The following is a 22,750-nucleotide window of genomic DNA, read 5'->3' on the forward strand; positions in this document are numbered from 1 at the left end:
GTCTTGCCCTCTGCATTGTTGGAAGAAAGATATAATAAGATTCCTTCTGCAGATCAGATTTGTCTTTGTGCTGTGGAGGAACCTGAGGCCCCTTTGATGCCCTCTCCATAGTAACTTACTCTCCACCCTCATGGTTTCACCTGCCAACAGAAGTCCCTTCTGCCTAGAGGACAATCTTATTTGTTCCTTGCTATCAGACCAGAATACCAGGAGGGTCACAAAATTTCACTCAGTGGCCATTGTCTTATGGAGGAAACTATTTTCTTAATTTTCTGATTTTATTACTGTACGCTTTTACTTCGTTCTTCTGTTCCTTACTGTCATGAGTAAGGATGGCGAGCAGGGGGCTCTCACCCAGACTGTCAAGCGCATGCGTAGCACTGAGGAACTGTTCAGCCATTCAAAGAGACACAGATCGGGACCGCCTTAACCTTTGGGGTTTATATGGCTGGGTTTTCCCACGCTTCCTCAGTTTGTTAGGATTCTTGTTAAGTACTAGTAATAAATATTAGAGACCAAGTCATTGTCTCAGTGTGTTTCCTGGTAATCGGGACACTTACATTGGATCTAGGTCTTATCTTCTGTCATATCCACCATTGACCAATATAAGATTTTACTTAACACGCATATACATAGACAGAAACTCAAGTCCCATATTTACTCAATAGTACAATACTCAGTGGGCAAAATTCTAGTATTTGACTCTTAAAGTATTTTTATTCTTTGTTTTTAGCACTTAAGGTAAAGGTAAAGGTTTCCCTCGACGTAAAGTCCAGTCGAATCCGACTCTAGGGGGCGGTGCTCATCTCCGTTTCTAAGCCTTGGAGCCGGCGTTGTCCCTAGGGACACTTCCGGGTCATGTGGTCGGCATGATGACTCGGAACGCCGTTACCTTCCCGCCGAAGCGGTACCTATTGATCTACTCACATTGGCATGTTTTCGAACTGCTAGGTGAGCAGGAGCTGGGACTAGCCACGGGAGCTCACCCCGCTGCGCGGTTTCGAACCGCCGACCTTCCGATCGGCAGCTCAGCGGTTTAACCCGCAGCGCCACCGCGTCCCCTTTTAGCACTTAGGTTCTGCTTTTAATATCCTGCTACCATACTTACTCCAGTAAATGCCATATGCACTCCTGTTGATATCTTAAAAATGTTTCAGACTTTAAGATATTTTTCTAGATGATATCTATGCTTTCTTTCCTGTGCCATGGATCCTTGTGCTTTTTTTAAAAAACCTTTTTATGATGTTCACTATTTAATTTGCTGCTCAGTGATGGTAATAAAGATGATCTAGTTGCAAATTAGTGGAGAGATGACTGAACAGATATATGTTTGTGAACTGGAGAAGAGGAAGCTGAATACAAAGAAGGAAAGAAGAGACGATGAATGGGTGAAGGCAAATGGGAAGCATGCCGGGAAGGATGGAGGTCTGTACAACAGATGCAGGGATGTTGATCAACTCAAAGAATGAAGGAATAGATGGATGGGTGGATTAATATTAATTATGGCCATTAATTATGTAAATCAACAGGGTATGTATACATGCATCCACAGACGGTGGGGATATATGAAAAGATCACTCCTGCTCCGTTTTTCGTTCTGGCCTTCCCATAGCTGATTTATGACCTCAGGAGGAATCTGGCCACATAGAATAGAATTAACATAGGTACGCCCTGTACACAAGGAATGTAACGTTTTATCCCTTGAGTATAATTCTTTCAGTAGAATTATAACCTTTGTAACATTCTGATGAAGTCTTTTCTCCATTTAGTAAATCTCTGAAAACTGAATTTTCTTGAGGATGTTTATTATCTGTACATTGAGAACTTCTTCCGCTTTAGGGAAATGAGAATTCACACTGCCTATTAATGATCACGCACATCCCTGTATTTCAAGGTTACCAACCCTGCATTTCAGGGTGTGATAACAATCCTACATTTCAAAGGTGATGCTGTAATGGTTTCCCCATCTCTGGCCTGCAGACTACGTTGATGGACAAGCCAGAATGAAACACAGTAATAACAAGAATGCAAGAGAATAGGGGAGAGAATAAAAAATAAATAAAATGAGGGTGTGAAGAGGTATAAATGAAATTTTTAAAAGCCAGATTTGATGATTGGTTCATCTAACCTAATATTACTCACTCCTTTTTGATATGGAGATTGTATGTATTGAATTTACTCCAGCATCAAGACATTGTTCTATCACTGAGCTAAACTTTCTCCCAATATCCCTGGGGAAAGACTGTATAACAAAGGTAGGGGACTAAGGCCTTCCAAGTGTTCTGAACTACCACTCCAAGCAGCCCCAAGCAGCATGGTGAATAATGAAAGGGGATGGGGCTTGTAGTTCAGCAACATCTGAAGGGCCACCATGATCTTGGGGTACAGGATACAGCCTTGTGGCTGGAAGCTTTCCTGACTGAAATTCTATCCATCGGACTCTGTGATATTTGCAGGGATAGATATGGTCCCAATCCTAGCAGAAAGTTGACCTTTGGATTTTCCCAGACTGATTCACCTGAAGATACCAGAGAATAAACTTGGGACCTCACATTCACAAGTTTCTACAACACATTAACCCAGTTACTATACAACCATAAACCGAATGCGCTGTAGCTTGCATAAAACACTAGAGCTCCCAAAAAAACCTCACCCTAATCAAGATTAAAACTAACCAACCTTAGCATACTGTGTGAATATAGCTGCTGGTTTTGGGACTGATTTCTTTAGTTGTGTTCTGAATGCAGGATAAATTTGAGCGTTCTATTAGGGCCATGAGTGAAGGGTTTAAGGCCAGAATTACACAACTCCTTAGGAGGGCACACTCCTCCTCCTTTGTGGTTAATTAGGATTATTATTCAGTGGCTGCCTCTCAAACAAAACCATGGTCACCGTGAAGAGCAGGTCACAGTATCTAGATAGTCAGCAAAAACTGCAAGGAACTCATCCGTTGCTTTCAAATGACTGGCAAGAGAAAGAGTATTTTATTTTTTGTAGGGATGGGGACATGGAGAGTGTCAGGAAGTCATGTCTGTTCAACAGCCAGAGATGGAGAGAGGGGAAGAATGTTATCGGAAGCCCATGAAACCAAGTAATAAGCTTGGCGTAGGCTAGAACAGAATAGAGAGGAATGATCGAGGTGACAACATGGTACAAAGGAGTTAGAAGGAAGCTGGCTGACAGCACTTCCATGTTCATATGGTGGGAACCTTCTTTCTGTGAACTCCCCCAGAAGTGCTTGTCACCCACCTCCCCAGAGATAACAGAATCATGGATGAGAATAGCTTTTCCCAGCTGGCCACTGGGATAAAGGGGACTAACATCTGTGCTGCCTCTATAAAAGCCTTTAAAACACTCATCTCTCTCTGGGTTTACATATGGATTATTTTAAGCAAGTTTCATTGTTTCAATAGCTTTTAAAAAAAAAATTTTTTAAACCAGCTTCAGGATTTTTGGATTGTAATGGTGATTTCTCCTCCTGGCATCAAATTACCCACTCTAGAGTGCCCAGGACATGCTTGGAGCAAGCTGTCCTCCTCTCCTCTCCTCTCCTACCTTGACAATCTCTTGAGCAATCTGTCGTGTTTTGTTGACATCCAGGACGATTTTGACATCTCTCACCACGGAGTAGAGGGTTCGTCCTTTGCACAGGCTGAAAAGAAGAGCAGAATTTTAAGTGACTGACGGTGTCAATGGGAAGAAGAGGGAAGCCAGTCCCAGAAAGCCTGCTGTGAAATCCGGACAGAGAACTTGCGAAAGAAATAAAGGAAAGAGGTGGATTTCCAATCAGAAGAACAAAAAACAGTCTGGGCCTTGTGTACAAGGTTGTACAGAGGGAGGGAACCCGAATTCAACTTGGGATATTCAGAGCTTGGTGTATCCCCAGTTCCTGGTTTTATACATGTCTTAGACCCATGTTACGATGCCCAGAGGCTTGCCTCGGCAGAATGAGTCTTGTGACATGAAGACAAGACTCACAAAAGGGGGGAAAAAACCATCAGCCGGGCAAGATTTGCCCATCTCCCTTTTTCTGCTGCCGAGAAATCTATTTGTGGAGTCTTAATTACCAAATGCAGCTGCCAGTGCTGGGGGAAAGGAGGGGACACTGAAACCAATTAAAATTTGTATTGACATTTGAATCATGTAATAGAGTCTGTGGGCGGATGCTGCCTCGACTTCTTCCCCGCACAAGGGACCCCCTCTCCACGGCACACATTGGCTCTAATGCCCACCTACGCTCGTTACGGGCGAAGGGAGAGAGCGCACGCCAAATACCTGATAATAAATCATCTAAAATAAAATCAGCTTAGAGGATCGCAGGTGTTAATTTAATCGGGTTTCTGCTGAGTGGCAGAGGCACGGATGCCTTCCGCTGTTCTTCTTCCCGCCCACCTCGGCTGCCGTCACAACGCTCCAGCTTCTTCCTCCCCCGCATCGCACTCCAGGAGGCAGGACCCCTCACCCTTGGGAGCCACATTCCAGGGGTTGTGGGCAAAAGGGGTGAGCAAGATGACCCTTGGGATTAAAAGGCTTGCACCCCTTCAGATTTAGGTTCAGTTCCAGATTCATTTCGCTTTCTGAGGCCTCTGAGTGGGCTTCAGCTCAGGCCCAAACTTCAATAAATTCTTCAGCAGCAAAGAGCTGGCTTCAGAATCCACCGAGCAACAGAGAAACAAAAAACTGGAATGCAATCATTTCCCGCAAAATACCTGAACAGTAACACACTCAACGGTCACATTTAAAAAAAATGGGGAAAAGTTGGTTCAGAAATAGTTAATATATATTTTTTAATCTGTTTAATTGTGTCTGATTCTCAGATGCTGCCTGGGCAAGTCCCTGCCATTTTCTTGGCAATATTTTCAGAAGTTCCAATAGGAAAGAATCTCTGTAGCTCAGGGTTGAACTATGGAGTCCTTGGTGCTCTCTGAGCTTGGTTGTTTGTTGGCAGACATTTCATTACCTGACTAGGTCACATCATCAGTGCGAGAGAGCATGGGGCTTGCTGCCTGTTTCTATATAGTAGCTTACCCAGCCCTATATACATATATATATACACCATTGTGGACTTTTTATATCATTGAACGTAGACATCTTCCCATTTCTGATCTGATGTACAACCCAGACCAAGATGCTTTCTGGAATAATGACTGTGTATTTTATTTTCCGTAGTGGGGAAGAAAGAGAAATGACATGGAGCAGGATCGTTGTTTTCCTTACGGCATTTCTGATACTTTTGTCTTTCTAACAAGTCCTAGTGATGCCTGGGCTCTGTATAGCAAGCAAACTTTCTAGTCCATTCACTGTCTCTTCTGTGCTTCTCGTCACAGCTCATCTCAACAATGATGGGGCGGTTGGACCATGCAATCAGGCCATCTGTGTAGCCATCACATCCCAGTCTGAGCAATTCTGCGAATCAAGTGGCCAATGAAGCCTTGGAAGGGCCTGCTGTGGCAGAAATTCAAAACAATGGAAGCCGGGGCAGAAATTAATGAGAGAGAAATGAAAATGGTATGAACTGCTCAGCCTCTCTGGAGGGAGTGCATGCAGACTTGGAGCAGGTGGCCTAATATACAAGGCACATTGAGGCCAACAGGCGAAACTGAAAGAGTGAGTCCTCCACTTGGGTAGTAATTATGCTGGGAAAAGATGCGCAGCAAGACAAGGCGGCAGGGTCAAGCGCAACAGTCGGGCAACAGCTGGACCCCCTTCAACTGAGGCAGTGGAACCTGCCTATGCTACCTGTTGCTATCAGTGAGGTACCTACTATGTGGTGAGCAGGGTCTGTATATTTTATTATTTTATTTATTTATTGAACAAATGTATATAGCTGTCCAACTCACACATGGTGACTCCAGGCAGCTTACAAAATTGAAATCCATAATACAAAAAACCAATCACACACACACACACACCGTGGCAACAAACACACTCAAACTAACCACTTGATCACTCCGAATCGACCTGGGATCCCCAGGCCCGCTGATAAAACCACGTCTTCAGGGCATTCTGGAAAAGGAGCGAGGTGGGGGCCAATCTTGGGGGATGATGTTCCATAGGGAGGGAGCCACCATGGAGAAGGCCCTTTTTCTCAGCCCCACTAAATGCCCTGTTTTTCAAAAGGACTTAGCTGAGCCCTAGCAGTGTTATCAGCTGCTTGATCCATTCACTGGGTATAAAAATTGATACCAGCACTGGAGGGAGATAGCGGTCACAGACAGCAGAAGGGGCAAAAATGGGGTGAAGAAACTAATCTCACAGTTTTGGTAGAGGTACCCTTTCCCCCCTTCATGTAGCTGAAAATTGTGGATGATAGATACTGGGGATATCTTGCCCCAGTGAATGGATCCTTTGAGTGAAGCTAAAAGTACACAAGACTGACAGTTTGCTGACTCTAATATTTTCGTTCTGAAAGCAAATGAACCACAAAAGAAAATGGTCTCGAAGGAAGGATTGGACAGAGACAAGGATTGCTTAAATCTGCTCTTTCTCCAGGCCTTGGGTTAGCATGGGTGGCTGGTCCTGTGTAGTTCATTGTCTGTTAATGTTTCCCCCACCCTTATAAATGTCTAAGAGAGATAGAGGTAGAGGTAGAGGTAGAGGTAGATATCATCTCAAATTTGTCCACAAAATTAAAATAAACAGGTTCCCCAACTGCTTTCTCTCTGTGGTGGAAAAGTTGTGTACCAAACATGCAGCAGAAAACAAAGTAGGTGGCAAGTAACTAAGTATTAGCTTGCTACCTAAAACTCTTATCATTGCATTTCCAGATGAACTCTTTTAAAGCAATACTTCCCAAATTCAGGCACTGCTGTAAAGAAAGCCTTTTCCCAATCTGCCTGCACTTTGTCTTTAAAATTTGGAATGTTAAAAAGAGCAGGTGGGATCCTTAGGATCCCCTAAGAACTTGATTAAGGCATATACAAAAATGCTGGTGCAATCTGTAAGACTCTGGCACAGGATTTAATCAGTGTGCATGTAAGTTTACAAGGCCAAATAAAACTCCCCAGCTCCTGAAATAATAGTCAAGTAGCATGAACCGTTGGCTCTGAACTTCATTTTAGATGTTCTCCAAGATAAGCCAGAAAGCTGAAAGAAGGCCAACAGAACATATTTGCTCATTTGCACAAATGCAAAATGTAGGTCCTGGGGAGTAGGCATGGATGGATGCCAGTTTTGATCTCCCAAATTCTTTTCTTTTGGATTTGGTTTGGTTTTTAGGGATTGACTATGTCATTTAGGATGATATCTGCAAATCCAGTCTGAGGCGTTGATCAAAAGGCAAACTGAACCAACCTCTCAGTGGCCTCTACTGATTAAACTGAAAAGGAACAGCTCTTCCGAGCATGGAGAAGGCCATGCTGTATCTGCTGTCAGAGAACTTGTAAAGATGAGGAGCCTGTTGGGAAAAATCAGGTGTCAACCCTAATTCAGCAAGGGAAGATGGGGGAGATACACAGGGATTCGAAACTCAGATTTTTAATAACTCGGCACTCAAAGCCTTCTCCCAGGGGGATGAGTGTGTTTTCTCATGCATCTGACATTTTCATATCTCTTTTTCCTTCTGTCCTCTTGGTAAAGAATGTTGGCATTGTCTTATATAGGGTGATGATTTATTTATTTATTTGAAAGGAACCAAACAGCCTTCTCACTCCTTCTGCATTACTGTGCCATCTCTGGGGCAGTGTTGTGGCCTCTGAAAAGCAAAAGTTTAAATAGAAAGCAACCATACACAAGATTAGATATCCAGCAAATGCTGATGGGAAGGAGTTTTCCAGAAGCTATCTTTTCAAGTGCTTGATCCCGGGGCTGCCGGCATGCGATATGCACTATTACCAAGCCACAGTTGTGCCCATTGAGTTCAATACACATTGACTTCATGTAGAAGAAGGTAGTTTCTACGAAAAAGTTTGCCCAAGAGAAAAAAAGAGATGCAGAGAGCTTACTGAATCACCTTTCCAAGTGGTCTTCATCAGTCAGAAGACTAAGAAAGGACGGCAGCAAATATTAGAGACACAGAGACTCCCTGATGAAGAAGTGGGAGCCTTTCATATGTAAGTACAGAAGAATTTGTTTGCTGCTACCTTGCAACACCTGCTATTATGCTATTATGAAGCCACCTGCCTGATCTTTTCAAGAGCTCCCTTTGCTGGGTTATTTTCTTTGCCTCCCTTCAGCTATGCAAGCATCAAAGAAAATACCTTAAGGAGCCAAAGATCATGGCAATGTTTCTGCTCTCCCTAGCTGAAAAATTGCTGGTTTTCTTCCCCCACTTCCAAAGGTACTATTGACCTAAAGCTCTTTCAACCATCATGGTTAAGAGGTATATTTTTTCCAAATGAAAGAAACGTAAACTCCCTTTTATACACATGCCACCTGATTCCCTCTTGAAGGAGGCCCTTCAGAATCTAGTCATTTATCCAGGCACACTCTGCTTAGAAAGAGAAATTTGCAAATGTTAAGCGAGAACCTGGCAACCCAACTGAACTCACTGTGTTAGGCAGGCACTCCAAACAAGGTCTCGACACCATTAAATTGGCCAATTAAGAAGCACCTGGCTGATACACTGCTTTGTAAACGGCCAATCCTTTCCATACAAGGAGCGCGAAACAGTCTCTCTTCCTTGCTTTGCTGGTCTCTGAAATGCGGCATGTCTAATTTTCTTTCCCCCTTGAATTCCTGGGTGTCCATGCCAGATTCATAGGCTAGAGGACAAAATGTTTACTAAATAAAGACCGTTATAAACAGCCAAGCTGATGATGTGAAATCTCACGCTACGGTAGCCTTACATACCCCCCTACATAGGTAACTGACTCATATCAGGTCAAGCTATTTGTCCATCTTGACCAGGATTTGACTCTCTGTGAGCCCCCCAAGGTGAGATAGATAGTTGGTAATTAAATGTTGATTGCTATGTACGCAATTAAGGCGGCCTTCAGCTAAAACCTACGTTGACTTCCATGGCAGTGTCAGACAACACTGTTACTTGCAAGGAACTTGAAGGACTCATGGGCAATTCTTGTCCTGTGGCTGTAAGCAAGGAGGTCTTATCTGGACTATTCCCTCTCATGGAAAAGCTGCTGTCTAGTCTTCACAGGGAGTCACTTGGTCTCTCTTTATTCTGCAGTGGATTTCAGCGGTGCTGCTGGCTCTCAGGAAGGAGGGAGCACATTCCAAGGAGGTGGAGGAAATAAGCAGAGGCACATTCCAGAAGGCAATGGTGGGAAGATGAAGAGGTTCAGGATAGCCCTGCCCTACAGCCTTCCCAGGTTATTTCCCCTGAGGTTAGGTGGACTTGCTTTAGTCTGGCAAGATCCTGTCTGTATGGTGTGAGCAAATAAAGAACTGGAGTTTGAATGGACTGACTCTTCGTTGTTCTTGGGCTGAGCCTGACAATTCTGACCATAACCTTAAACCAGTTTCCTCCCCATCATCCAACACATGCAAAAATATACATATACATACACACAAGGAACTCCACACAGCTTTTGAAGCATGAAGCTACAAAGCATGCCACATTGCTTTGGTAACAGCACTCACACTAGCAAAGGTAAGGAGTTCATTATTAACAGGCTTTTAATGCACATGGCGGAAAGAGAGAGAGCACACTTATTTCATAGAGTTGCTGGCCACCCAATGTCACTACTGCCAGCCCTACCTTCCTAGGGAATAGCTCGTTTGGACTTTGCAATCCGTTTGAGGAATGTTCAGCCAAGCGAGCACAATCCCAAATTGCTTCTTTGGTTGGGGGTGGGGGTGGGTGAGGGTGGGGAAGAGTTGTGCTGTCTATTTACACAAGCTGGAGGCAGTGGGAAAATGAATCAAACTAACAAGCCAGTGTGACTTTGTATGAGCAACAGCAGAAAGATAGCAATAGCCTTCCCATATCTAATCTATTTTTGTTTACTTCAAGCATTTTACTCTACATTTTAGACCAAAAAAAGCCTCCCAGGGTAGGATTCGAAATACCAGCAGTAAGACAGTACTTGGAATTAGCTTCTGCTGGATGAACATCCGTTTGGTTAAGGGTCATAACCAGCCAATAGTCCTGGGTGGCTGGTTGAGGTTTCATCAGTGGAAGGAAAAGTTATGAGATCATCTCTTGAGATTTCAAGAATATCTCAGGTGTTGGCAGTGAGATGTCCACCAGAATTTGGGGAAGTAGATCCTTCAGAGAGGTAGACAGGTGTGTATGGATATGGGATACAGCTAGAGGTACAAATGATACCTACAGTGTATAAGAATGAACTCTCTTTCATTTAAAAAAGGATCTACAGGGTCTTGTTGGATCAGAACAAGTTTAATATCATTAATTGTTCTATGCACAGAATCTTGGCAACTTGGAAGTCTCATAGGAATTGGCCAAAGCTGCATCAATGGAACACAATCTTCTATCTGCCTCCTTCTAGCTTATGTTTCTAGTATAGGGTTGATTTTTCCATTCAGAACCATGAGCTGTTTCTACAAAATACTCAAAATACTCCATCAATCAGTTTAACTCCAAGTTACTTGCACAGACTGCCTAGTATTACTCTATTCCATGGTTTATTCATGCATGATAAACTAAACATGGAAGCTAATGGATCAATAGTGATAAATGGGTGCTCTTCTGATCAGCATCAACAGACCATAACAATCCTACTAAAAATCAACTAAACCCACGAAGCTCAAGTACACCGGAATCCTCTTCTTATGCCGCATTTCAGGCTATAGTTCATAACGATGGAACCACAATCAATAAGGGGTGCTATGGTGCCAGCCAACCCCAGGTGGAGCTGTCACCATCCCCATCCCAAGCAAGGTGGCAGAACCAGGTCTTCAATTTCTTCTGGAAGTCTGGGAGTGAGGAGACCCGTCTCAACTCCAGGGGCAAGATATTCCAAAGGGCGGGTGCCACTGCCGAGAAGGCTCACCTCCTGGACCCCGCTAGATGAAATTCCTTTACTGATGGGGTCCGTAGCATGCCCTCCTGCCTGACCGGGTGGGGCAGGTCGATGTTATGGGAATGAGATGGTCCCCCAGGTAACCTGGTCCCATCCCATGTAGGGCTTTAAAGGTAGTAACCAACACCTTGAATTGAACCCGGAAGCAAACTGGCACCCAATGCAGCTCGCGCAGCAACGGGGTAATATCTGCTGATCTTGAAGCACCCAAAATCGCCCGCACAGCTGCATTTTGGACCAGCTGTAGCTTCCGGATACTCTTCAAGGGTAGCCCCATGTAGAGCGCATTGCAATAGTCTATATAGAAATTAGACTTTAAAGATAAGATGATTAGTCTTCCCTTCCTTCCATCATAGCTGGGCTCTGCTCATCAAAAGCCCAGCTATGACGGGCTTTATTCAAACTGTGGAATTTTCTTGATGGAAGCTCTTGACAGCTGGCTTGCAAGATAACCCTGGTTAATGCTTACCAACTTAGAGAAGTGGTTAGGAGCAGGGGAGATGAACCTTCAGCGCATGGTGGTCCTAATGGCCACCTATTGCAAAGACAAGGTGTTTAGGAAAGCATAATGTTTTTCCAATGCTGGCATTCCAAGGGGGGCTGTTGTGGAGGAAAATGTGTTCCTGGTACCTCTTCAGTGAAGGGATGGGAAAGGTCAAGTATGCAACAGGTCAGGGTCATCTTGGCTTATTTCCTCCTCATACCCCAGGAAAAACAAGCCAAGCCAAAAGCATTAGGTTGCCTTTCCTTTCCTGGGAAAAGATTATACACTAAACCAGCTAAGTAATATTTAATAGAGGAGAATATCTGTAACAAGAAAAGTGGTATGGACCTCTCCCTTGCCTCTGAAGGCTCTTAAAATACAGGATCTGTATTATCCCAGCTCTTTAATACTCAGGAAGGAAGAGGCCAGCAGCTACAAAGCTACATCAGGAATGGAAAAAAAAATAGTATTTTCTTAGGTGAGATGAACCTTGGGTTGTATATAAAATAATTTGCTCTTTGTCTCAAGCTGAAACATGAGTACACAAGAATGTTCCTTGTGTGACAAGTTCTGTGTATCACATTTGAGAAAGGATGGTGAGAAATCAAGCACAGAAAAATAAATGATCTGTTTATTTGGGCGGCTTGGAGAGAAAAGCCATGATAATTCCCAGCATGCCAGAGCAGCAAGAAGCAGCTACTGGTTGATGAACAAAGCTTGAAGGAACAATGTCTTTTTCCCCCCCCCGAGATAAGAAGATTGAACAGGGGCATGAGTGTGGGATTAGGACATTTTACGTAACTGCAAGAACACCGTAAATTTTGTTCTCTGATACTTCAAACTCATGGGATTATACCGCAGGAAAGTTGATTTGGGCTGAGCATCTTTTCATAGTCAGTGGAATGGAAACTCGTCATGCTCTGTTTTGCTGGAGGCCTTCAAAGAAAGATTGGACAGCAATCTCCTGGAGATCCTCAAACAGAAGGCTAGTCTGGAGGGCTTTAAAGAAGACCTCCAAGATTTCCAATTTTATGAAATAATCTCGTGTATATCAGCCAGTGACGAAATCCTTAGAGAATAAGCATTAAAAACTCAGCAGTATTCTCAGTGGTAGAACTGAAACCATACCAGTTCCCTTCAGTAGAAATATTCTTTTCATCAGACTCATATCTAAAATTGACTCATTTTTGTTGCTGCTGCAGGTTTTAACTTTCTTCAACAATATATTGTGTTTGCATTGCTGCTTCTAATTTAAATGACTGATTTAGCTATAGGCAGTAATTGTATTTTATGTATAGCTGTATACATCTTGAAGGCATGCCACGCTGAGTGCAGCCGTGGAAAATGGAACAGACGTACCATTGGGGTCATCCATCATTAGCTTTATGGTCATTAGATGACAGGCGATTAGCTCTTTGGATAGCTAATTGGGTTTTGTCAATCCCTCACTTCATGCTATGTAGACTATTGGTTATCATACCTTATATTTATAGCATTTAGGCTGCAAATGCTAAAATAGAATTACATGGGATCAAAAAAGAAGTGAGCAGGGGAAACCTGAAAATACCCAGTGAGCATCAAGCCTGTTCGGTGGCCAGACAATATGGACTTAATTTTGAGGTGGGAAGACGGGGGACAAGAAAGGGCGTTTCTTTCAAATCCTGGAGAGTGTTATTTCATGCTACACCATTCTGTTGCAGGCTCCGGGTATGAGTAATGAAATCTTAAAGCTCCCTTTGCCTGCAGATTCCTCTTCCAAATAAGATCAAGGCAGAATCCTGCAATCCAGGCTTCCCCAACATGTGAAAGAGAAGCTACAATTTAGGATTACTAAACATCATTGCCTACTGGCTGGGAAATCTGGGTTTTGCAATGCCAACACATATAGGCAATGGCTGGGGAATTCTGGGAGTTGAAATCCACACCTCTTAAAGTTGCCAAGGTTGAGAAACCCTGCAGTAAGCCAGGGAAAATCGCCTTGAAGCCCTAGTGTCACCATGGCCTTGGATAACTCCATACCATCACTTCCTCTGTTTCCAGCCATGGGATATAGCAGGAATTTCTTCAAAATGCTTAAGCATGAGGAACAAAATCTGGGGGCATCTCTAGTATAGTCATTTTCTTTTACTCTTCTCTCCTCTTCCTGCATTGCCCTTGCCAGCTGTCAAAATAAAATGGCATCTCTCCAGAGGTAGATATGTGCTCATTTAATGTATGTATTAATAAGTATATTGACTTTTCCCCTCCCTTGTCAGTCTCTATCAAGATTTATTCTCCTTCATGGGCTTCTTATTGATTGAGGGAAGCAGTATTCCCACAGGTCAATCAATCGTGATCTAGACCATGGACAGAAGTCAATAGTTATTTATTATATGATATATGGGCTTCATTACTTTAAATGCTATTAAAGAAAGAACATGGGAGAAAGTGTAAGAAGGAAAAGCAAAGTGGGAGATGCCCAGAGGCATGGTGACCATTCAGCCTAAAACTCCTGGATAGGACAAAACTTGGCAAAGCTTTCCAGCACAGCACCAGCAGAGTGGGTGGACCAGGAATGGCAAAAAAGAAAAGCATCAGTGCAGTTTCCGAGGGAAGCTAAGGATCAGTTCCGCAGCCTTTTTCTTTCAAGTTTGTCACCAGACGTTTAGAACAAAGGAGATAATAGGGTAGGAATTCATTGCATAGTAGTGTGAAAAATTCTAATTTAACTAAATTGCTTCTTTTTAGTGAACCCTTGGAAAGAATATTGCTTCCATACATTCCATTAGATCTCTAGAAGTGAAACAAACAGCAAGAGTAGGCAATTGAAATTTGCAGAATAAGCTGGTAATGTCCAAATAAGCCAAGTCAAGGATGTTAAAGTCCAGTCAAGGATGAATCATGATAAAATCAAGACTAAGCAGTTAATGTCTTGATAAGATAGTCAAAGCCAACTCAAAAACATCTGAGAGACAATAGCGATAGGACCTTGGACAGCTCCTAATGACTTGGCTGCTCTCTTTACTTCTTAGATGTAGCTACAGTATATGATACTGTTTCAACATGGAGTTAAAACCATCTGAAGCCTTATGTAAGCTGATGAAGCCTATAAAGACTGTAGCTGAAGGAACTGCCTCAGTTAAAGCTCTGCTAAATTTTAAGGTTTGAGGCTGAGGAAACATACTGTACATACTGTAAGGCAGGAGAGGGCAACCAGCAAGTTGCATGTGACACTCCGACCCTCAGCAACCACATAGTTGAAGTCTGGGTGCAAAATGGCATAATTTTTTCAGTTCCTTTCCAAAAAATAAGAATGGGAACAGAGCAGTAGGGCTATGAAAGGTAAACCATGTACATTCCTACCTTTTACCCTCTTCGTATCTCCCAAAAACAGTCCCAAATAATTCCATGGCAGTTTGATCATAGAAATACCACTGCTTGAGGATATGTGATGGCTGCTCCCAACACGATGGGCCAAAAAAACAACACCTTCTCCTTGAAAAAACAGCCCACATGACTGGAGATGACAAAGCCTAGCTTAAAGTCTCTGGGAAAACCCAAGTAGAGTAAGAGTGCCCTAAACCATCATGGCTAATGGCTAAAGGGAGCAAAGCTCTTCACGACTTAGGCACCATCCCAGTTTAACTCCACTCTGACCTTGAGAAGGGTAGGTGGGCTTTTTAAAAAGGAAACAGCCATCCAAAATGCTCCCTTTTGTGCCATTAGGAAGTTGTTTATACCAATAACTAGTTAAGCATCATCTACCCTGGCAAGCAGAATCTCACCAGGATTTTCCCCTTCACTGGAGGCTTAAAAACAGAGGGTGGATAGTCTTCTACTGGTGATGATGTAGTGAATCCTGCAGTGTACAGGGGATTGGACCTGATGACCTCATAGGCACCTTCCAACTATGATTCTATGAGGCAGGAGTCTTTCAGAGGATTAGACTTTCCCCTTTTATAGAGTCACACCATAGATCATTGTAGCTCAGGATTGTCCATGTGGGACAGCAGCAACTTTTCCACAAGATTGTAAATGCTAATCTTCTGCATTTCTTCCTGGTTAAGCCAATGGTTTGCCCCTGAGTGACTGGCCTTCTCTTTGGAAGATATTATTCATGAGGATCCTTTCAACTGTGCTACAAAATGCAAGTAGAAAATGGAGCTTGTGTTTGGGTGCAAGGGAATCTGAAAGCCGGAAGGCCGTAAGCCAGATATTCTGGGTTCTAAGAGTCACAAGGACAGTATTTATGTTTTCCCCCGAAGAGAGAACAAGCGTTGCCATATGGACATTGCCCCCAAGCTATTCTCATTATAGCAGAATGTGCAATAGCCAGTTCCAAGTTGGTCCCTGTTTGACATCAGTTTCAGGAACTTTGCACCAAACATTTTGACAAAAGTACTCAGGACGTTCCCCTGATCTGCTGCCAGAAAAGTTGCCATCGATGTGCAAAGCTAATGTGTGGCATCAAATAAAAAACATTTCCATGTCATTAAAACATGTTTTCCTTGCCATGAAGGGGAATTCTTTAAAAAAAAGTATAGAAGACACACAGAAGAGAACTCTTTCATCTTCAGCAGCATTTTTTGAAAAGCTTTCCTAGAAGAAACAGGGTTTTTTCTCTTGGAATTTCTTTGGTGCAGTCATAATTAAGTGTGAGTTACTAAAGATGTGCAGGAATAACAACTCCTAATGAAGCCCACCTTTCTGAGACCAGCTGCTGGAGCCTAATCATTTCCTTTCTCCAAAGCAGAGCCTCGTTAATGACATGAATAGAATGAAAAGCCTGCAAAACAGGGACTTAAAGCAGCTTCACTATTGCCAGAGGGCCAGTTTAACAAAGGATCATGTTTGATCAAGAAGCTCAAGATTTAAACATGTTTCCTTTTATGACTGTTTAATCAGCACAAGTACCAGGACAGAGAGGGAGAGTTATTTACACATTTTGGGTTGAGAGCTAGCAAAGATTTGAAGGTAGCAAGAAGTCCCCTTTTGGCTTCTTTGGCTTGGAAGAAGTTACATTTAAAACGTGGATCCACTCTCCTTGTCACAGGACCACAGAGCATTCTCCTTTTGTAGGTCAGACAATTCCCATTTAGCCCAGTAGGGTCTGTGTTAGGGCCCTAACCTTTGAAGAATGTGTTGGCACCTAAACGGCTCTCTAGTCCTGGTATCCAACTCCACTCTCAACTCCTCAAGCAAGGCTCATGACGCAACAAAAGAACACATGCTTGATATGCTAACAGTCTCAGCTTCAACGAGTTGTATTTCCAGCACCATTTCTGATCCCCAGAGCTAATCTCCCCATTACCAGCAGGTCCTCTAGCTGTTCCCTGTCAGAAATTATGCTTTTCTTATAAAGTGATCAGTTCAGCAATGTTTCCATGGAATATGCAAAATTTTGCACCACAGTATTGCAATCAGAACACCAGTCCAACCCCTGCACTGACCAGTTGGTGCTGTTGTTCTCCTCCTCCTCCTCTTCTTCTATATCCATTTTTAAACCCTTGCTATTTCTTTTGTTCACATGAATTCCTATTGCTCTTTTCGACTATGACTGTAAATTTAATACAACAAATTAAACTGAATAAATGCATCATATTTTCAGTGGGAAAGGCCCTGAAGACATGGCTCTGGCACCATGCTTGGGGCCTGGCAATGGCGGGGAGCTTTTACAGTGGCTCTGTGGAGCTTGACGCAAGGATGGACTTTGGCCGCTGACCATGGTTATTTTTCCTTTAAGCTGGTTATTGATCCTTTATATGATTCTACGTTGCTTTTTAATTTGTTTTTACTGGATTGTTGTTTTAACCATTGTGTTGTGAGCCACCCAGAGTCACTTAGGTGAGATGGGCATCAAATCAAATCAAATCAAGATCAGGGAAAAAAAGATGATGGGGATAGTTCCCTTTCTGCTTGACATCCTGGGAAAGCCATTTCCAGGTAGAGCAGATAACACTTGCACATTAGACAACGTCTCTGATCAGCTATATCTTAGATCATCTAGGTCAGCGTTTCTCAACCTTGGCAACTTTAAGACGTGTGGACTTCAACTCCCAGAATTCCCCAGCCAAGGTTGAGAAACACCGATCTAGGTGCTCTGCCTTTTGTCCACTCCCCTCTTGTTCTCCACCTTCCTTTGGCTTTTGGATGCTGCTGAGTTCCAGGAATATATGAAGCAAAAGCAGAGGGGGTGCAGTTCATCTGCTGATGTGATAAAAATACTGCCACAGAGAGGAGCAGGACACGCTGCCTTGAGGCAGGGTCAGCACTGCTGGCAGTTTCCTGCCGACTCTTCTGCTGCACTCGGAGTGCTGAGCCAGACTTGTGATCGCATCTGTCCTAGCAGAAAACTAATTAAGAGGAATGCCACGCATCCATGCTATTATTCCCTAGGGGGTGAAGAGTCACTAACCGTTCTGCTGAAAAATTTTCCCCCCACCCCAGAATTCCTACCACATCACCTTGGGAAAAGCATCTCATCAAGACAAGCAATGTTTACAACTTCGGTGAAATAGGAAGCAGTCTTGTTTTCCCATCAGAGAATCATTTCGATGTGAAGGGTATTAGCTGAGCAAACCGCAGAAGGCTTGGCCAAAGATCTCCAGGATTAGCACTTACGCTATTTCCACAGCCTGAAAGTTCTATTTTTTTTTTTAAAGATGATCCAATTCTGCTAATGCCAAAGCTTAAAAAACAACAACAACAACAAAGACTAACCCCACATTTCTGCTGAAACAACATCCTGCCTTCATACTCAAGTGCACTGTGCCTGGTGTGAATTTTTTCTCACTTCCATTTACTTCTTTGCCTAAATGTTTGCACTATTTTTCAGATTATCTCTACAGCACATCTGCTGGACCAGTAGAAGCAGCATGTCATCCCTCTTTCCTGGCTCTCCACTCTTGACGATGGCAGACCATGCCATGAAAACTCCCCATACCACGCTAAAGCAAAGATCAGTTACAAATTCATCATGGAAATGGTACGGGGAAGTAACCATCACAAGACCATCACCAATGTTTAAGATGTGAATTCCATGCGGTCAGCCTAGGATTATTAATGGAACAGACTCTGTTCGATTAACCAACAATGAAAAATGGCAAAAATCACCAGATACCAAAATAATAGCATATTTGTGGGTAACTGTAATGTTACTTAGGGTTTGAACATCTGCTTTGAATTTTCCCTCTATGCAGACACAGTCAAACCAGGACAGCTCATCTTGAAGACTCATCCTCCCTCTTCCACAGTCATCTTTCTAACTAGATCAGGATGCGCAATAAGCTCCACATCCTCCAGATGTTCTTGAACAGCAGTTCTTATTATCCATTATCCCTGACCATGCTGGTTAAGACTGATGGAGATGGACAGCCACATGCTCTCCATCCCTGTTTTAGAAGTTTCAGGACTGTAAATTCAATCCGTCACATATCAGGGTTGTCAGAAGCTACTCATGAAAATATCTGAAGGGATCCACATTGCAGAAGTCCATCTTACACCTGCTCCTAACCTAAAACCCATCACAGTGATCCAAATATACGCCCCAACCACAGATGCTGAAGAAGCTGAAGTAGAGCAGTTCTATGAGCATCTGCAGCACCTACTGGACAACACGCCTAAAAGAGATGTTATTTTCATCACAGGAGACTGGAACGCTAAGGTGGGCAGTCAAATGACACCTGGAATTACAGGTAAGCATGGCCTGGGAGAACAAAACGAAGCAGGACATAGGCTGATAGAATTTTGCCAAGACAACTCACTCTGCATAACAAACACTCTCTTCCAACAACCTAAGAGACGGCTTTATACATGGACTTCACCAGATGGACAACACCGAAATCAGATTGACTACATCCTTTGCAGCCAAAGGTGGCAGACATCTATACAGTCGGTAAAAACAAGACCTGGAGCTGACTGTAGTTCAGATCACGAACTTCTTATTGCACAATTTAGGATCAGACTAAAGAGATTAGGGAAGACCCACAGATCAGCTAGATATGAGCTCACTAATATTCCTAAGGAATATGCCGTGGAGGTGAAGAATAGACTTAAGGGACTGGACTTAGTAGATAGGGTCTCGGAAGAACTATCGACAGAAGTTGGCAGCATTGTTCAGGAGGCGGCAACAAAATACATCCCAAAGAAAGAGAAAACCAAGAAGGCAAAATGACTGTCTGCTGAGACACTAGAAGTAGCCCAAGAAAGAAGGAAAGCAAAAGGCAACAGTGATAGGGGAAGATATGCCCAATTAAATGCAAAATTCCAGAGGTTAGCCAGAAGAGATACGGAATTATTTTTAAACAAGCAATGCGTGGAAGTGGAAGAAGACAATAGAATAGGAAGGACAAGAGACCTCTTCCAGAAAATTAGAAACATTGGAGGTAAATTCCAGGCCAAAATGGGTATGATCAAAAACAAAGATGGCAAGGACCTAACAGAAGAAGAAGAGATCAAGAAAAGGTGGCAAGAATATACGGAAGATCTGTATAGGAAGGATAACAATATTGGGGATAGCTTTGACGGTGTGGTCAGTGAGCTAGAGCCAGACATCCTGAAGAGTGAGGTCGAATGGGCCTTAAGAAGCATTGCTAATAACAAGGCAGCAGGGGACGACGGCATCCCAGCTGAACTGTTCAAAATCTTGCAAGATGATGCTGTCAAGGTAATGCATGCTATATGCCAGCAAATTTGGAAAACACAGGAATGGCCATCAGATTGGAAAAAATCAACTTACATCCCCATACCAAAAAAGGGAAACACTAAAGAATGTTCAAACTATCAAACAGTGGCAATCATTTCACATGCCAGTAAGGTAATGCTCAAGGTCCTGCAAGGTAGACTTCAGCAATTCATGGAGCGAGAATTGCCAGATGTACAAGCTGGGTTTAGAAAAGGCAGAGGAACTAGGGACCCGATTGCCAATATCCGCTGGATAATGGAAAAAGCCAGGGAGTTTCAGAAAAACATCTATTTCTGTTTTATTGACTATTCTAAAGCCTTTGACTGTGTGGACCATAACAAATTGTGGCAAGTTCTTAGCGGTATGGGGATACCAAGTCATCTTGTCTGCCTCCTGAAGAATCTGTATAACGACCAAGTAGCAACAGTAAGAACAGACCACGGAACAACGGACTGGTTTAAGATTGGGAAAGGAGTATGGCAGGGCTGTATACTCTCACCCTACCTATTCAACTTGTATGCAGAACACATCATGCGACATGCTGGGCTTGAGGAATCCAAGGCTGGAGTTAAAATCGCTGGAAGAAACATAAACAATCTCAGATATGCAGATGATACCACTTTGATGGGTGAAAGCGAAGAGGAACTGAGGAGCCTTGTGATGAAGGTGAAAGAAGAAAGTGCAAAAGCTGGCTTGCAGCTAAACCTCAAAAAAACCAAGATTATGGCAACCAGCTTGATTGATAACTGGCAAATAGAGGGAGAAAATGTAGAAGCAGTGAAAGACTTTGTATTTCTAGGTGTGAAGATTACTGCAGATGCTGACTGCAATCAGGAAATCAGAAGACGCTTGGTCCTTGGGAGAAGAGCAATGACAAATCTCGATAAAATAGTTAAGAGCAGAAACATCACACTGACAACAAAGGTCCGCATAGTTAAAGCCATGGTGTTCCCCATAGTAACATATGGCTGTGAGAGCTGGACCATAAGGAAGGCTGAGCGAAGGAAGATCGATGCTTTGGAACTGTGGTGTTGGAGGAAAATTCTGAGAGTGCCTTGGACTGCAAGAAGATCAAACCAGTCCATCCTCCAGGAAATAAAGCCAGACTGCTCACTTGAGGGAATGATATTAAAGGCAAAACTGAAATACTTTGGCCACACAATGAGAAGACAGGACACCCTGGAGAAGATGCTGATGTTAGGGAGAGTGGAAGGCAAAAGGAAGAGGGGCCGACCAAGGGCAAGATGGATGGATGATATTCTAGAGGTGACGGACTCGTCCCTGGGGGAGCTGGGGGTGTTGACGACCGACAGGAAGCTCTGGCGTGGACTGGTCCATGAAGTCACGAAGAGTCGGAAGCGACTAAACGAATAAACAACAACCTAAAACCTCTGTTCACCCTCCCCTTGGTCCCAAATCCTGGGTGGGGGTGGTGATGTCATCTGTGTTATGACAGAATCATGCAAATGTTGTCATGATACATGTGACATCATCCTAGCTTCTATCTATGTCTCCATACTCTTAGCAAGTATTACTCTCCTGACAATTGTAACTTAATTTTCAGCAACCACCAAGTCTAAAAAATAAGCAAAACTGGGCTTCATAGTTTTTCCTGAGTTAAAGTCTGCATCTGTCTTATGTTTCATATGACAGGAGTCATATCCTAAAAAGTGGACAGGGCTAGGACAAAGTGAATGAGCTATGGACAAAACACTGATTTAATTACAGTTAAATAGAATTAATATGATTACAGATAGTCCTCAACTTACAACCAGTCGTTCAGCAACCAATTGAAGTTACGATGGTGATGAAAAAAGTGACTTACAACCAGTCCTCACACTTACGACTGTTGTACTGCCCCGGTGGTCACATGATCAGAATTTAGGCACTTGGCAACTGGCATGTATTTATGATGGTTGCAGTGTCCCAGGGTCACGTGATTGCCATTTGTGATCTTCCCAGCTGGCTTTCAACAAGCAAAGTCAATGGGGGAAGCTGGATTCACTTAATCACCATGTGATTCACTTAACGACCACAGTGATTCATTTAATGGCTGTGGCAAAAAAGGTTGTAAAATCAGGCATGACTCGCTTAACAACCACCTCACTTAGCAATGGAAGTTCTGGTCCTGATTGTGGTTGTAAGTCAAGGACTACCTGTACTTATTGAAACTTATTGAAGAAGTAATGACACATAGCCCACTTTGCCACCCACAGCTTGCTACAACAGCCAAACAGCATCAGGTAGAACAGCAACATGTTCTACATGTGCTGCCCGCCCAGCCCCACAGTTGAAGTCCCCAGCCACCTGGCATCATGCTACCATAATGAAATGGCAAAATAGCTGGATTCTGCTGGTATAAGCCCAAACATGAAAAAAATCAGGCAGTTCTCTTCCGGTTCATTCCGTGGTCTTTCAGAAATGAAGAACGCTGAACTGAGGCCCTTAATCCCTCGAGTGTTGTCCACTAATGGAGCATCTTAAATAAACTTGCTTTGCACATCACTACCACAGACTACACAGCCAGCTATGCGGCCCAATCATAACTATGCTGCTTTGCATTTTAAATGAAATGCAAGTCAGTGCTAGGAGGCCCCAAAGATGATGATCAAGTCCCAGCTGAAGACAAGAAACACGCCATCATCAGAGGTTTGGAGGATATTT

At 43.2% G+C, this 22,750-nt stretch overlaps 1 protein-coding gene across 1 annotated transcript in view; it reads right to left on the reverse strand.

The window, feature by feature from the left end:
* KSR2 (kinase suppressor of ras 2) overlaps positions 1–22,750 on the reverse strand; it is a 165,690-nt gene that overhangs the window by 18,981 nt on the left and 123,959 nt on the right. Inside the window, exon 15 of the mRNA XM_063315334.1 lies at positions 3,556–3,652. Within this exon, the coding sequence (XP_063171404.1) occupies positions 3,556–3,652 (97 nt within the window). The remainder of the gene's footprint in view (positions 1–3,555; positions 3,653–22,750) is intronic.

Source organism: Candoia aspera, chromosome 15 (genome assembly GCF_035149785.1).
Source record: "Candoia aspera isolate rCanAsp1 chromosome 15, rCanAsp1.hap2, whole genome shotgun sequence".
In the NCBI taxonomy this organism is placed as follows: domain Eukaryota; kingdom Metazoa; phylum Chordata; class Lepidosauria; order Squamata; family Boidae; genus Candoia; species Candoia aspera.